The sequence below is a fragment of the Phalaenopsis equestris genome, unplaced genomic scaffold (assembly GCF_001263595.1).
Source record: "Phalaenopsis equestris unplaced genomic scaffold, ASM126359v1 Scaffold000194, whole genome shotgun sequence".
In the NCBI taxonomy this organism is placed as follows: domain Eukaryota; kingdom Viridiplantae; phylum Streptophyta; class Magnoliopsida; order Asparagales; family Orchidaceae; genus Phalaenopsis; species Phalaenopsis equestris.
The window spans coordinates 354,800-370,268 of record NW_018164636.1 but is presented as its reverse complement, the minus strand read 5'-3'; the positions used below and the strand labels follow the sequence as shown (position 1 = coordinate 370,268).

The 15,469-nt window shown below is 36.7% G+C and overlaps 1 protein-coding gene across 1 annotated transcript; it reads left to right on the top strand.

Moving 5' to 3' along the window:
* The first annotated feature begins 1,397 nt into the window (after nt 1–1,397).
* LOC110022503 (potassium transporter 6-like) lies at nt 1,398–12,628 on the top strand. Its single transcript, XM_020721472.1, has 9 exons — nt 1,398–1,767; nt 1,848–2,379; nt 2,498–2,551; nt 3,257–3,517; nt 3,594–3,646; nt 10,265–10,388; nt 10,467–10,721; nt 11,053–11,459; nt 11,897–12,628. Exons 1-9 carry the CDS (start codon nt 1,729–1,731, stop codon nt 12,542–12,544), a joined length of 2,373 nt encoding a protein of 790 aa, XP_020577131.1. The 5' UTR covers nt 1,398–1,728; the 3' UTR covers nt 12,545–12,628.
* The last annotated feature ends 2,841 nt before the right edge of the window (nt 12,629–15,469 follow it).

The following is a 15,469-nucleotide window of genomic DNA, read 5'->3' as shown; positions in this document are numbered from 1 at the left end:
CCCCAATGAATCTTACAACACATATTAATTTTTATAATATAAAATATTTAAGTGGCAAATCCAAAATTTAGGGATTAGACATATAAAAACATTTAAAGTTAAGCGGCATCGATGCAATCGCCCGTTGATAAATGATAAGCGCGTGTCCTACCCCATCTTTTAGTCGAGGTAAAAATGACTTAATACGTCACTTTCTAATTCACCCAATTGACGTTTGCACCCAAAACGGCACCCACCGCTCGGCAACGCGTTGTCAGCTTCACAAGCAATTCGAACATCCTTCTCTTCCGGTTCCCAAAAAAAAAAAAAGTAGGGTAAATAACTTACCTTTTTCCTTTAGCCTTTTTCACCTGCCTCCCCTCATTCCTATCCACCGCCTCGTATCATTTAAAAAGGAAATTGCATATATAACCCCCAAAAAGCTATTATTACAAAAATAGTCTATTCGAGTGATACCTTTAAACTACTGAACTATCATCAGTTCTGATATTTGAGTTAGAATTTGAAAAATAGAGGAGAGAGTGTTATATTTGTAAATAGCAAATATTCCCTTATTTTAACTATTTAATATCATAATTTTAATATAAGTTTAATTCAATTAGAATATCTTAGTAAAAAAAAAAATTATAAATTTTATGACTAAGCTAAGCTAATTTCGGGCGTGATGTGCACATAAAATATAATTTTATTAATTATTTGTATACTATAATTTAAATGTCACTTACTGTTTTATTGGCATGACCAAGTGGGAGAAAATAATTTAAAATATAATATATAAATAATTCTTATTTTGGGATAATTTTATGATTTTCTTATTTAAAAAGTTAATTAACACAAGAATAATATTTATTTGAATGATGATAAGTTTAAATTATTTTAAGATTTTTTTTAAAAATATATTTTAAATTGTGGCAGTAAAAAAAAGCCTCTAAATTTTAAAATAAAGGAGACATAATCGCCCCAAATGAAAAAGATAGATAATTACTTAATAGATATATTAACAGAGAAGAGCTCTTTGCATGTATGTAATAGATGTTTGGTCTAGTAGGCACCAAATATCGATTCTCCCAAATGGTTGAAAACCATGATGTGCTTGTTTCTGATTCGAAGAGCACGGAATTCGAACCCCCAACTCAAGGGATTTACGTCAGAGGCCACACCAATGAGTCAGGTCATTTGCATTTGCAAGTATGTATATAAGTCCCCAATTTTTTATGATATCAAATTTGGTATGTTTGTAAAAAGTGAAAATATAGCAGACCATAGAAATTCAAGTTTATGTGGTAGATATGTAAGTGCATAAGAATTGAGTGGTTCGTATGTAAATTTTTCTAAAACGGTTTAATTTACTTTAAATTAGCGTGATCAAAACTAAGGTAAGGTAATTGGCAGCAGAACATCCCAGAAGACCAGCAACCGCTGCTTCTCTTCTTTATTATCTCTCGGCAGGAAGAACGGTTTATTCTCTGTCATGCAATAAAAACCTTACCGGAAAAACGTGACTTTCTACCTCCTTCCCTGCTTCCCTCCTTCCCTCCTGCTCCGGTGACCGGAGAATTGAGAGCTGTCATTCATAGAAGAATCTACCTAATACACTTGCATCACAGTTCTAAAAACTCCAGCCTTGTTAGCAAAACTCCATTTTTCTTCTGTCTTATGACAATTCACTTTGAAGCTCACCTTTCTGGTCAAAATACATGCTTTTGTTAAGGTTTTGATTTCTTGTTCATGGATCTTGAGGGCGGGACTCACATGAACAGCTTTAAGGTGATTGAACTTGATTTTACCTTTTTTTCCTTTAGCTTCTAAGCAATTGGTTTCGAATTATGTGTGTTGTTGGGCTGCAGAGAGAATCATGGCGGACGGTTCTCACGCTCGCGTACCAGAGCCTCGGCGTGGTTTATGGCGACCTGAGCACTTCGCCTCTTTACGTCTACAAGAGCACCTTCGCGGAAGATATTAAGCATTCTGAGACCAACGAAGAGATCTATGGTGTTCTCTCCTTCGTTTTTTGGACTCTGACTCTCATTCCTCTGCTTAAATACGTCTTCATAGTCCTCCGAGCTAACGACAATGGCGAAGGAGGGACCTTTGCTCTCTACTCTCTTCTCTGCCGACACGCACGTGTTGGGTTTATTCCGAATGGGCAGCTCGCAGACGAGGAGTTGTCGGCCTACAAAAAGACTGACAGTTTGAGCCGCAGCGGAGAAGGTTCGATTGTTGGAGAGGCCGGTTATGGCGGCCGTTCGGAGATGGCTCCGGCGAAAGTGAAGAGATTGCTGGAGCAGCACCAGGTTCTTCAGCGACTTCTGCTGATTCTTGCTCTGATTGGGACTTGCATGGTTATTGGTGATGGTGTGCTTACTCCTGCACTATCTGGTAGATTGAATTTCTGTTTTACCGTTCTGTTTTTTTTTTTTTTTTTTTTTTTTTTTTGCTAATTTTAGTCTGTTTGATTTTATTGAATTGTGCTCTTAATCATGTTTCTGTTTGTCAGTATTCTCTGCCGTCTCTGGGCTGGAACTTTCCATGGCTAAGGAGCATCATAAATGTAAGCGGCAACAAACTTGTTGACTTTAGCTGTATTTAGTGGAATATGGATCATTGAGCAAATAGTATATTTCAGGCTTTGCTGCGCCGACATGAATTTATGAGATTAGAAAGTGAATTATGTGTTGCTTAGTTTCGTCGGGCCGGCCCGGGTTAAATTTGGTTTTATCTTCCTGCCCCTAATGTTTTGTATGCTTATATTGTGAAGCATTTGATTATGATTTGTCTTGTAGTGTAGTGCCGGGTTAAATTTGGTTTTACTTCCTGCCCCTAATGTTTTGTATGCTTATGAAGCATTTGATTATGATTTGTCTTGTAGTGTAGTCTGGCATTCAATTTTTTGACTGATTGCGACCTTGATGACCTTGATTGTGGCTGGCTTATTCATCTGAAATTTTTTTTCAGTTTTCATTTGAAGTCTGATCTCACTCTATGTAAATTCCTGAATTTTCTCCGTTAATTTCTGTTGAAATTTTGGGGTATACCGATGGTGACATGGATAATGGTTGTGCTAAAAGATATGTGTGAACTGAAAATGTTTTGGAGAAATTTACTGTTATGAATATTAATTATTGTCATTTACAAGTTAGCTCTCTTTGGCTAGATTCACTCGTTGAAGCAAATGTGAATACTGCCTCATTCTCTACTGTCAACATCTCATCTCAATATGATTATGTATATAATTGTTATTATTATTATTTTGCAGATGTTGAGGTTCCTATTGCATGTATCATATTGATTTGCTTGTTCGCGCTGCAACATTTTGGTACCCACCGAGTAGGATTCCTATTTGCACCGATTGTTATAACATGGCTCTTATGCATCAGTATGATCGGTATCTATAACATCGTCCATTGGAATCCAAATATTTATCAAGCGTTGTGTCCTTATTATATGTACAAGTTTTTGAAGAAGACACAGAAGGGAGGATGGATGTCCTTGGGTGGAATTCTGTTATGCATTACAGGTAGTATAGATTGAGAGCTGTTTATGTTCATTTCGAATATTATTCTAACATTCTAATTACCTTCGACAATTTGTAGGTTCTGAGGCAATGTTTGCAGATTTGGGACATTTCTCTCAGTTATCTATAAGGGTAAGAAAGTTCCGTGTCTTTGATTATTGCGGTCTGTATCTTGTAGATAAATTTATTACTTCTGGCATTTGTCAACTTATTTGCCTTTAATATAGACTATGCATGCAAATAATCTTGAAGCTGGGTGATATTTGCATTACATTTGTTGTTGAGTATTTAGGATTTTGATTTTTTTAAGGCTCAGTCTGGTATTGTAGGATTTAACATATCCTATCTATTTGAAAGTCATCACTCACGATACTCCCATCAGAATTATCAAGTTGTAGAGCATCATGTTCATTTATGTGTTCACTAATTAGAGGGAGGGGAAACTTTCAGAATTGGCAAAACATATATTAATTTTTGCTTGCAGAAGATGATGAAGACCATTTTTGTAGGGCTAGCAGGAGTAGGCATGTTAGTCTTAGTATTCTGAGAAACTCAATTGGTTCTAAATTCTAAGTCCATATTTGAATTAATGACAATCAATTATTATATAAAAGTATGAAGGGCCTAAACATTTGAATGTCACCCTTGCATTTGAATGTTTGATTTACTTCGATTTGGAGGAGCTGTGAAACATTCGGAAATCATGCAAAAAATTTTAGAGAAAAAACAACATATGAGGTGCCTTCAAAGATTACTTTATATCAATATTAAAAAAAAAATGAGTCAATCTGTATCTTCTTTTCCAACAATAAGGTCAAGCTGTTGGGTTGAATATAGGATGACCACTAATTTATTTTGCTTGTGGCCTCCTTTGATCCTCGTTATAACATACGAGGTAGCTAGAAATGGTTGGCTATTGGTAAAAATTGAAAATGGGTGCCATGAAGGAAGCAATGTGGGATTGGTAACATGGGAGAGGGATTCAAGATAGGTATAAAGGTGGCTATTGGTCAAATCATATCTTGTTACTCTCAAGAGAGTTAAGTGGGAGGGCTATAGAGAGGAAGCATATGTGGGCCAGGAATATAATGATTGTATTGATCTTGGTCTATTTTAGTTTAGCTGATGTGGGATGCCGAAACAAATTTGATAAAATAATCTTTATTGAGATTTTATCATGAGGTTTTGTTTCAAACTTAATCAAAATGTAAGATAACCCAAATGCTTGGAACCTATTAGTAATTTAGCCAAAATAATTGACATTGAAGGGAAAAGCTTTCGAGTATTTTGAAGAATTACATAAATATATAATGGTTTGATAGGCGATTGATGTCTAGTGTTTCTCAAGTGCATGTTGAACTTCAAATGAGTAACTTTTTTTCAATCAAATTTCTAATTGCTTATAGCTATTAGCTTTGTTATTGCATTGTTTTATTTCCTTGTGCTAAATAAAATTTTCATTGTGGGAGTTGACACAACCCTTGGTTGAATAAATTGTTATAGTGTCGGCTTGTTAAATTATATATTTTTAATCAATCCATTTTCCTATATGAAAATAAAACTATTGCAATTTTTCTATTGGATGAAATTAGTGTAAATAGTAAACGCCGAAAATAGTTGTTCTGAGTCCAATAGTGATTACCTTAAGCATTATTATGAAGAGGTGAAAAGAAGATGTTGTTTTCGTTCCTTTCTCTTTTTATTTTTAAAGTAGTCGACAGTTTGTATATTGTCGTATACCTCCCTTTTCTGAATAAATCTCTTCTGAATCATGTGAATGATTTGGATAAGAGAGGAGCCATAAAAGACGAACATAAGATAAAGACAACAAACAAGAGAAAGAACGTGGAAAACCTACGTGCGATAAACCTCGCAAGGATATGTCAAGTATGTCCGCCCAACAAGATCAGGCGAAAGCACGTTAGACTGATGTCCGTGAAAAAATATCCACGTAGACTACCAACAACTAGAGATTCATGTGTGTTTATCTGTTGTATGGTCTAAAGTGCTCCCAAGTGGACGTATCTCACTTGTTTAATTACATCTTGAGAGTTGCACAAGAATACTCCTAATCCAAGAGAGTTTTTCTTACATTAATACTGACGATTAACACAGGGCTATCAAATGATGGTTATTTCACAGAGGAATGCTCTAATGTTTTTAAAGCTCCCACTAAGCCACGTGACGGAGAGTGAATCTCTCACGATCCCCACATGGGTAGCAGACTCATCGACATACAGAGCCTGCAAAGTAACCAAATCATCATGAAGGGGAGTCTCAATACGTTAAAGCACTTCAGGGCCATAAAAGGCAGAAGACAAATCGTCGTATCACAAACTGATGGCAGCTGATCGACAATCATTGATATGATACCAACGTAGGCAAAAGGAGCGACATGACTCAACAGGGGTAGTCAAAGGAAGGGGGAGTAATCCTTAGAAGATAGAGGTAGTCGGTTCAAGGTACCACAGAACCATTATCCTTGGTCACTATAACTCTAAGTCTACTTGGTCGTGAAGGTAGTCAACCCAACACGTCCATAGTTCCTCGGTCAGTAATCCGTGAACTTTGTCATCCACGGGAACTTTAATAACGCTAAGGTCAAATGAAAGAATTGCTTTTCTATGACTATCAGGTGAAGCTCAAAGAGATGTGACTTATATCTACCGAAGTTGTAAGAATGTCGTTGGAAAAGAGAAATAGAGGCTCGGCTACGAAGCTGGAAACACTCCTGAAAAAAGGATTTATTACCCCGTCTGGGTCAGGGGGTCTTCTAATGTTTTAAGTACACTAGACAACCACCTAAGTAGAAATATATGTTGGGTCAGTCGGGTTAGAGTTGACTCGATGGATGGATGTGCCGTGAAGGGAGTAACCCGAAAGGATAGCCGTGTCCCAAAAGGGTAGGCGTACCGTGGAGGCAGCTGCTCAAAGGAATTAGTATGTCGTAGAGGCAGTGACCCAAAAGATGGGTGTGTCGTGGAGGCAGTGACCCGAATGGGTGGGCGTATTGTGGAGGTGGCTGCTCGAAGGATGATTATCATTGGAGAGAATCATACAATTCGGGTGAGTGTATGAACGGACACTCAAAGTGCGACTCAAGCATGTGATAGAGATTATAGAAGATGTCATGCGAGACATATAACATAAGCGGTATTGTGTTCGGCTTCCTAAGTTATAGGATGCCACTATGAAGAATTACACCTTGTGCCAATAATGACCAGACACGCATGCAAATGACAAGCACATACAGAGTATAAGCACCATGCAAGCAAAGAAACAAACACAAATACATGTGCGATATATATGCAATCAATAGTTCGATCGGGCCGTGGCGGCCGGTCGGACCAAAGCGATAGGTCGACATGGTCGGGGTGGCCGGTTAGACCTAAGTGGTTGTTCAACCGGGCCGTGGTGGCCGCCAGACTCGAGCGATCAGTCGATCGGATCAAGGTGGTTGGTCGGTCCGAAATGATCGGTTGACCGGGTCGGGGTGGCCGGGACGGCTGCTCGGACCAAAGTGCTATGTCAATTGGGTCGGGGCGACCGATAGAAGCAAGATAAGTGGAGGAAGATCAAGGTGGGGAGGAAGAGAAGAGGATGAAGAAGAGTTTCTTATGGAAGAAGAAGAAAGGAAAGAGGAAGTAGAAGCTTTCTCCCTCACCTTTTCCCCAAGCTCTCCACCTCAAGGTCTTTAAGAAGAAGTAGAAGCTTTCTCCCTCACTTTTTCCCCAAGCTCTCCACCTCAAGGTCTTTAAGAAGAAACCCTAGCTCCAAGGAAGAAGAAGCTCTCCCTTGCCCTCTCAAGCACACTCAAAGCTCCAGACTTCAACCCTCTTAAAAACTAAAAATGAGATGATAAAATCAGCTTACCCAAGGAAATCTTGCCCGTTGATTAAACCAAGAATGGCTAATGAGGAGTACTTAGAGCAGGTCAAATGAGGCTAAAATCCATGGGTTTAACGCCCCTTGTGCATATCTCCTCAAGTTCAAGGAGATCTCTGTAATGACGACTCATTGGGGGGTCCACTGACATCAAATCGACGCTAGAAACAGACTTTTTCGCGACCTGAAAATGGATCGAAGCCTAGGCGCCAGGACTCTGGCGCCTAAACACCACCTAGGCGGTGCCTATTTTCCCATTTCTCAGGAAAATTGTTGTTTTGAGTTTTTTTGGGCGCCTAGGCGCCAAAAACTGGCTCCGAACTTCTAGGGGCTTGGTTTTGACCATTTGAGAGGGCATTTTGGTCGCCTAAGAGCCCGGGGCTGGCGCTTAAGCATCGGTTTATCCCCGAAAACCCTGAATAACAACGGGAGCACCTATCGGAGTATTTTCTTGATCCGAGCTATGGGAGACCACTTATGAGTAACTCATGATCCCTTAACCTAAAAAATGAGTCCATTGCTCGGAGAATTTGTCGCCGATGGGCACTCCGAACTACGACACAAGTAAGACATTCCAAATTCTAATTTTCCTTTAGCGCGTGTAGGAGTACTTTGTGACTTCTCTTGACATCTTGGAAGGCTCCGAATGGATACAGAGGGACCTCTAAACACCAGAGCGGACACAAACTTGTCCAATATCCTCAGTAGGCCTGCTCAATGCGGATTATTCCAGGTAGAGATGAATGTCGCAGACCATGGTTTAAATGCTCCGAACATGTACCGGAGGTCTTGGATGAGTGTCTTGATCTACGGGATACTATGAATAAGTCATGAATCGGTCCGAGCCAGCCATGTGGATACTCTGCACACGTGACATAAAAAATTGACGCCAACAATAGTTTGGATAATGATTTCTTTGTAATTGGACTCTTTGTTAAATGAAGACTTGAATGATTAATGAGCCCAAAAGGATCCATGAATACATTTTTTTGGCCATTTATGTCTCATTTGCGCTTCTCTCCTGTTCACATGAAGTCTCGGGTTTGTTATATGTATTAAGAGCCACTCCGCGTGTATTAATTAGCCTATTTGGAAAGGGTCATGAAAGTTTTTACTAAAGTCTTGGGTTTGATCCTCAATCACACAATAATGAATTCTTTATCTTACGGAATTTCGGGTGAGCCAAAAATTAAAAAAATAAAAAAAATAAAAAAAATTTGTATTTATAACCACTCAAACTACAAAGAATATCTATCAATCTTTTTTGCTTTAGTTAAGGATCGGCTTTAAACTCGTGTCTTTTTGCTTTAGTTATGGATGTTCTTATTGAATATTTACAGGAGAATGTACCTAGATGTTATTCTTCTTGTGGATAAGATTAGAACAAGTGTTCAGGTAAGACTTGAATTATGGATGTCAACTAAATGCTTTCATTTGAGTAGATATAAAATTGAATACATAGAATGTAATTTTAGTAGTTGTAAATCTATTAGCGGGGTTGTAACAATAAGAGATCAAAACATTAAAAAGAGTGAATGCTTTAAATATATTGGGTCTATTATTCAAATTCATGGTGATATAGATGGGGATTGGATGGTTGAATTGGAGGAATGCATCAGGGCTTATTGTATGATAGAAAAGTATCGCTTAGGCTTAAAAGGAAAATTTTATAAGATGGTGGTGAGGCTTGCAATGTTTTATGGTGCAGAATGTTAGCTTATAAAAGAAAAGCATAAAATTAAGTTAAGTGAATTATGTTAATGTAGATGAGTGACTTTACGCTAAGAGATACACTTAGGACAAAATGCAAAACGAATGTATTCATCAAAGAGTTGATGTTGCTCCAGCGACGGACAATATTAGAGAGCATCTTAGATTTTGTGATCAAATTAAATTTCGGTCATCTAATAATCCTGTTAGGAGAGTAGTGTTTTAGATTGACTTATGTTAAGAAAAGTAGAGGTAGACTTAAAAAACTTGGGCATGTTATTTAAAAATGATCTTAATTTATTAGAATTAAATGAAAATATCAGACTCAATATGACAAAATGGAGGAAAAAGATTTATCTAACCGATATAAAGGCTTTTTGTTGTTGTATTCAATCTTCTTGTGTTCACATTTTTCCTAACTTCTTATTGTTCTGATTTTGGCATGAGAAATACTCCCTTCCAATTTTTTTTAGTGGCATTTACATACACACCACACAATTCTATGTATTTTGCATATCTAACTCCAAAACATTCATATTTACATCCATGCCACTCAAATTTTTAACATCACATAAAAATACAGCCTTCATTATCTTTTTAAAATGAAATACATCTTTTTAGGCATAAGTTTATCACACAAAGATGTTATAAGTGTAAGTATCAAACTTTGGGTGTTATATATATATATATATAAGAATTGTGTGGTATGTATGTTAAGGACCCTAAATTATCACGGGTTCGATCCCCAGTGGTGCTGGGTTCTCGAATATTTAGGCACATGGCGCGAGCTCTCATCATGGGGCCTAGTGCATGGGAAATCGGTATTTGGGCCTCTGCCAAATATCGATTTACTTTTAAAAAAAACATGTAAATACATAAGACTTGTGTGGTATGTATGTATATTTTCCCTTTTTTTTTTAAATCTATGTGCATTGATAAGAGGTACATAGGTAAGGGGAAACCAGTCCAATCCAAATAGTAATTGCAAAAAGCGCACTTTTGTATACAAAATTTACAGAACATTCCTTAACAGATGATTTGCTATTGCTTCAAAAATATTTTACATATGAGGAATAGTTTTGCATGAATAGAGAGGCAATCATGTCTCTGATACAATTCCTTCATCAATCACTGAGGACCTGTTACTTTATGCAGATTGCTTTTACCTTTGTTGTTTACCCATCATTGATTCTAGCTTATATGGGACAAGCTGCATATCTATCCCAACACCATATCATCGAAACTAATTATCGAATTGGATTCTACGTATCCGTTCCAGGTAATCGTTGTTCTCGATATAGTTTTCTCGATAAATGTTAATTAACAGTTATATAAATACATTTATTTTTCATTTTAGAGAAATTAAGGTGGCCTGTTCTGGGTATAGCCATACTTGCTGCTGTGGTAGGAAGCCAAGCTGTTATCACTGGTACCTTTTCAATAATTAAACAATGTTCTGCTTTGGGATGCTTTCCTAGAGTGAAGATAATACACACATCGCCCAAATTCATTGGCCAAGTATACATCCCGGATATCAACTGGATTTTGATGATATTATGTTTGGCCGTTACTATCGGTTTCAGAGACACGAAGCGCATGGGAAATGCCTCGGGTACCCATCACTGTGAAATCATTCCACGAAAATTTTCAAGAAACATTTACATACATACCTCACAGTTTTTATGTATTTACAGATCTAGCATCGAAAATTCAATTTTTACATGTATATCAGACCTTACATATGCATGAAAAGACGCATTTCACTTTTCAATGTTAAAATAGTGGTATGTATAAATGTTAAAAAGCCAAGTTTAGGTGTTAGATACGTAAATACATAAGAACTAAGTTGTATGTATGTAAATTCCCCAATTTGAAATTCTCCGCCTTCTTTTGTAATTGTAGTATTGAAGTCTTCTTAGCATGTTATTTTAACATTCCATCAGGGCTGGCGATAATAACTGTCATGCTCGTCACCACCTGCCTGATGTCTCTAGTAATTGTTCTCTGCTGGCGGCGGAGCATTGCCTTTGCCTTATGCTTCATCTTCTTCTTCGGCTCGATCGAGGCCCTTTACTTCTCCGCTTCCCTTATTAAGTTTCTCGAGGGAGCTTGGGTGCCCATCATCCTCTCATTTGTGTTTATGATCATCATGTACGTGTGGCACTATGGTACCCTCAAGAAGTACGAGTTCGATCTCCAGAACAAGGTCTCGATCAATTGGCTCCTTCGGCTTGGGTCCACTCTCGGGCTTGCGCGTGTTCGAGGCATCGGTCTTATTCATACCGAGCTAGTTTCTGGCATTCCGGCTATATTCTCACACTTTGTCACCAACCTCCCCGCATTCCATGAGGTAGGTCATGTTTACGTTGATATGAAGCACTTTGGTATTTTAAATATGTGCATGAAAAATGTGTATGTCACTTTTAAAAAGTGGTAATAGAACTATTTTTTAATGTGATGTTAAAGATTTGAGTGTGTTACGTGTGTAAATATGAAATTTTAGGTGTGAGATATGTAAATACATAAGAATTATGTGCTATGTAAGTAAATACCCCTTGAATTTTAAGCATATGTACTTATGAGATAAGCAGAAACTTTATATAAAATGAAACTTTGTGCACATATTTGTTTGATATTGTTATGACAATTTTGTTTACATTGTTATGGTTGGTTGATATTATTGTCATATAGCCTTACTCGTTAAAATTGGAGATACTTAGTGCTTATGGATTTTTTTCTTCACCAATCCTTTATAGCCTGAATACATTCTTCTCCTCCATGCACCAGGTCGTCGTCTTCCTCTGCATCAAATCCGTGCCGGTCCCCCATGTTCAACCAGAAGAGAGGTTCTTGGTCGGCCGGATTGGCCCGAAAGAATACCACATCTACCGTTGCATTGCTCGCTATGGCTATCATGACATCCACAAAGATGACATCGAGTTCGAAAAGGACCTTATGTGCAGCATAGCCAGCTTCATCCAGTCCAGTACTTCGACTGAGCTCAACAGTCTCTTGGAAGAAGAATCTTCCAAGGAGGATGAGAAAATGACGGTGGTCGGAACCGGACATTGGCTTCATGAGGTTCAGGAGAAGAGAGGGGTGGATGAGAACGAGAACTCCGATGAACCATCAAAGCATCGAGAAATACAGTCGCCGATGATTGTGAGGAAGAAGGTGAGGTTTGTGCTGCCTGAGAGCCCGAAGATGGACTCGACGGTGCGAGATGAGCTTCGAGATTTGATGGAAGCGAGGGAGTCTGGCATGGCCTTCATCATGGCAAACTCTTGCATGAGGGCAAAGGGTGGTTCTAGTTTCATGAAGAAGCTTGCTCTTAATTTGTATGATTTCTTGAGGAGGAACTCTAGGGGGCCATCTTATGCTGTAAATATACCACATGCTTCCACCCTTGAGGTTGGAATGAGCTATGTTGTATGAATAGCTGTTAATTAGCGGCCATGGTTTTTAATCTTTTTTGTTTATTGATTTTTCTTACATTTTTTGTGTATAATTATCAGTTTTGGAAGCTTTTTTTCTTTTCTTTTTTTTGGTTGGCATTTTTTGGTGCTGCGTTTGAATTGAATCGTTTTAAGTTTCAGTTCCATAGGATTTAGAGCTGATGTTATTGGAAAGAGCTTATCTGTTTTAGACAATTTAGGTTTTCATTAATGTAAGAGGCAATTTTTTTTTAAAGATTTTTTAGCACTTTTATGGAGGGATCTGCAAATTCTGCCTTTTTGTTGTATAGAAAGTTGATCATGACAAGAAAAAATATTAAATCAGGACTCCGTATATAGAGTTACATGTAGAGTCGAATGAAATCACGCCACATAGACAAATAAAAAAATTATGACCGGAAACATAAATGAATATTTCTCTCGTGTTATTTAGGTGTTATTGTGTTATTCAGGTGTTATTATGTGTTATGCAAATATTAATGATATATTATTATGTTATTATAACACTGCAGAATACAATAACACCTGAATAACACAAAATAACATGAGGGAAATATTCCCTTGTATTACTGGGCCGATCATTTTCACGACGTAATTTCATTGGACTCCGCACGTAACTCTACGTGCGGAGTCCTGATGTAATATTTATTCTCATGATAAAGTTATATTGTGCCATCGTTCGGACATATGTTGTTCTGAAGTAATATTTTCTCGTGAAGTTGCCCATTTGATTGGTTATGAATAGAAAATATATTTTACAAAATTATTTTATGTTTGAGGTAATTTTAAGATAATTTGAGTATGAAACTGCGTTATGTTATGTCGATTCAGTGTTATCTACATGATTTTCTGGACGTACGATGTCTGGACGTGAACGTGATATTCTTCTAACTTATTGATATAATAATTTTTCAAACGGTATACAATGTAATATTTTTTTGATTGATTTGATTAGTTTTTATACACTCCTTTACTTAGCATGCAAGGACAAATATGCAATAAATATTTGTTTTGATAGTAGCCAAATTATCAATTTATTTAAACACCATCAAGCTTTATATTGATCCTTATAGAAGATCAAAAATTTAAATGATGTTTTAAATTAATCTAGTTCAAGCGAGTACTTAATTAATTAATTAAGCCCGAGATCGAGTTTTAAGTCTATGAGTGTGAGCCGATTCACCCTCTGACTAGTTTATTATGAAAGCGAGAAAATAATTTTAATTTAAATTAGAGTTATAATTGATAAATTGCATGAATAATTAGAAGCTAAACAATAAGAGATAAATTGATATGAAATATAAACTATATATTTTTAATATTTTATTAAATTAAAGAAAAATATTAAATTTAATATATTTTGAGTATATTTAATATTAATATTTTTTTAATAAAAATACTGTTCGGCCATGAGGCTAATGAGTTGATCGAGTGCTAGCATAAGCTTCAATTATTAGCTCGTAGAGCTCAGCTCACGAGCCACTTATCGAGTTAAATTCGAGCCGGTGAGCTCAACTCACGAACCACTTGAGCCGAGTTAGAGCTGCCTCCTTGCATGGCTGCAGTTCAAAATAGATAATTAGTTTAATCACCTTCTAATTGCATAATTAATTATGGTTGATGCTGCACTGAATTCAAGCCAAGAAGGCCACGTGAAGTATTGATTATTGTTATTTTAGAAGGGATGTTTGGTATTAAAAGTGGTCATATCAAGTATTATATAGGCAGATGGGGCAGCTAGCATAGCCCTACTTTAAGGAATGATTGAAACTATTAAATATAATATTATTCTTCTTCGTTAAGAAGATATATCCGAATCTATCTTGAATGAAGGCCAAGGATTTGATCTGATCTGTTGTGTGCTTATAAAGCCATAAAATAGATGCCAAAGTACTTAATAGAGAAACGAATCAAATCAAGGGAGAACAATAAAATAAATGGGTTATTAATGTGTTATTAATAAATTTTTATTGGCACTCATGTTCTCGATGTATTTTAAGCTAGAAATACTTAGAATTGAAATTCACGATTATTCAGATGCGGCCCGATTGCAATAAGTTTATAATCAAACTAAACGACGTCTTGACATGATAAACCGAATGATAATGTATGCGATCTGATTGACGTCGAAAGAAGATCAAATCAAATACATGAAGTATCGTTGAAGGCTGATACATCAAGTGGAATATAAAGTAATTTTAAAATTTGATATGTTTATATTCAAACCAAGTATTTTGATGAGAGGAATCCAACAAGCATAAGATCATCTAATTCTGAAGTTGCAAAGATAATTAAATGTTAAAAAAATATAGTCCGTCTGATAGAGTGTCTTGAGAGATTGATCAATTTTGCCAAAATGTCCCTCCCAAAAATCATAAATAAACCTTTATTTTTTTATTTATGAGAAGAATAGAAGAGAAGAATGAACTGACGACTAAAACATAACTCTTGAAGTCTTGGCGATTGTCGCCGTCATCTGAGATCGTGGTCGTCTACTAGTCACCACTGACCACTAAAGGTTGTCATCGAGTACCCGTAGTTGTAGACCACCAGTTGTTGTCGACCACCACGAACTATGGTTTTAATATCCCTACTAAGACAGTTATAGCCTCTTATAATTATGACTTTTATAGTCACCTATAGATGCTATAGCCTCCAACAATGACTTTGCTAACTCTACTGCAGTTGTCATGACAATCAGCTTCAACTTAAATAGTAAGCTATAGTTTCTACAGTCGAATATAATTGTTGTAGTCCCTCCACGAGCATTATAATTAGACTATAGTATTATAGTTTTAACTACCATTATATAGTTATATTTATTGGGTTATTTTAAAACATTTATGATGCGACGTAATATTATAATCCCGTCATCCCTAATCCAAGTGAAGAGTTGATATATGTT

Coding starts and splice junctions, on each gene's coding strand:
- LOC110022503 (XM_020721472.1), top strand. CDS start 1,729: ATGGATCTTGAGGGCGGGACTCACATGAACAGCTTTAAG. Junction 2,380..2,497: donor GCTTACTCCTGCACTATCTG/GTAGATTGAATT, acceptor TCTGTTTGTCAG/TATTCTCTGCCGTCTCTGGG. Junction 2,552..3,256: donor GGCTAAGGAGCATCATAAAT/GTAAGCGGCAAC, acceptor ATTATTTTGCAG/ATGTTGAGGTTCCTATTGCA.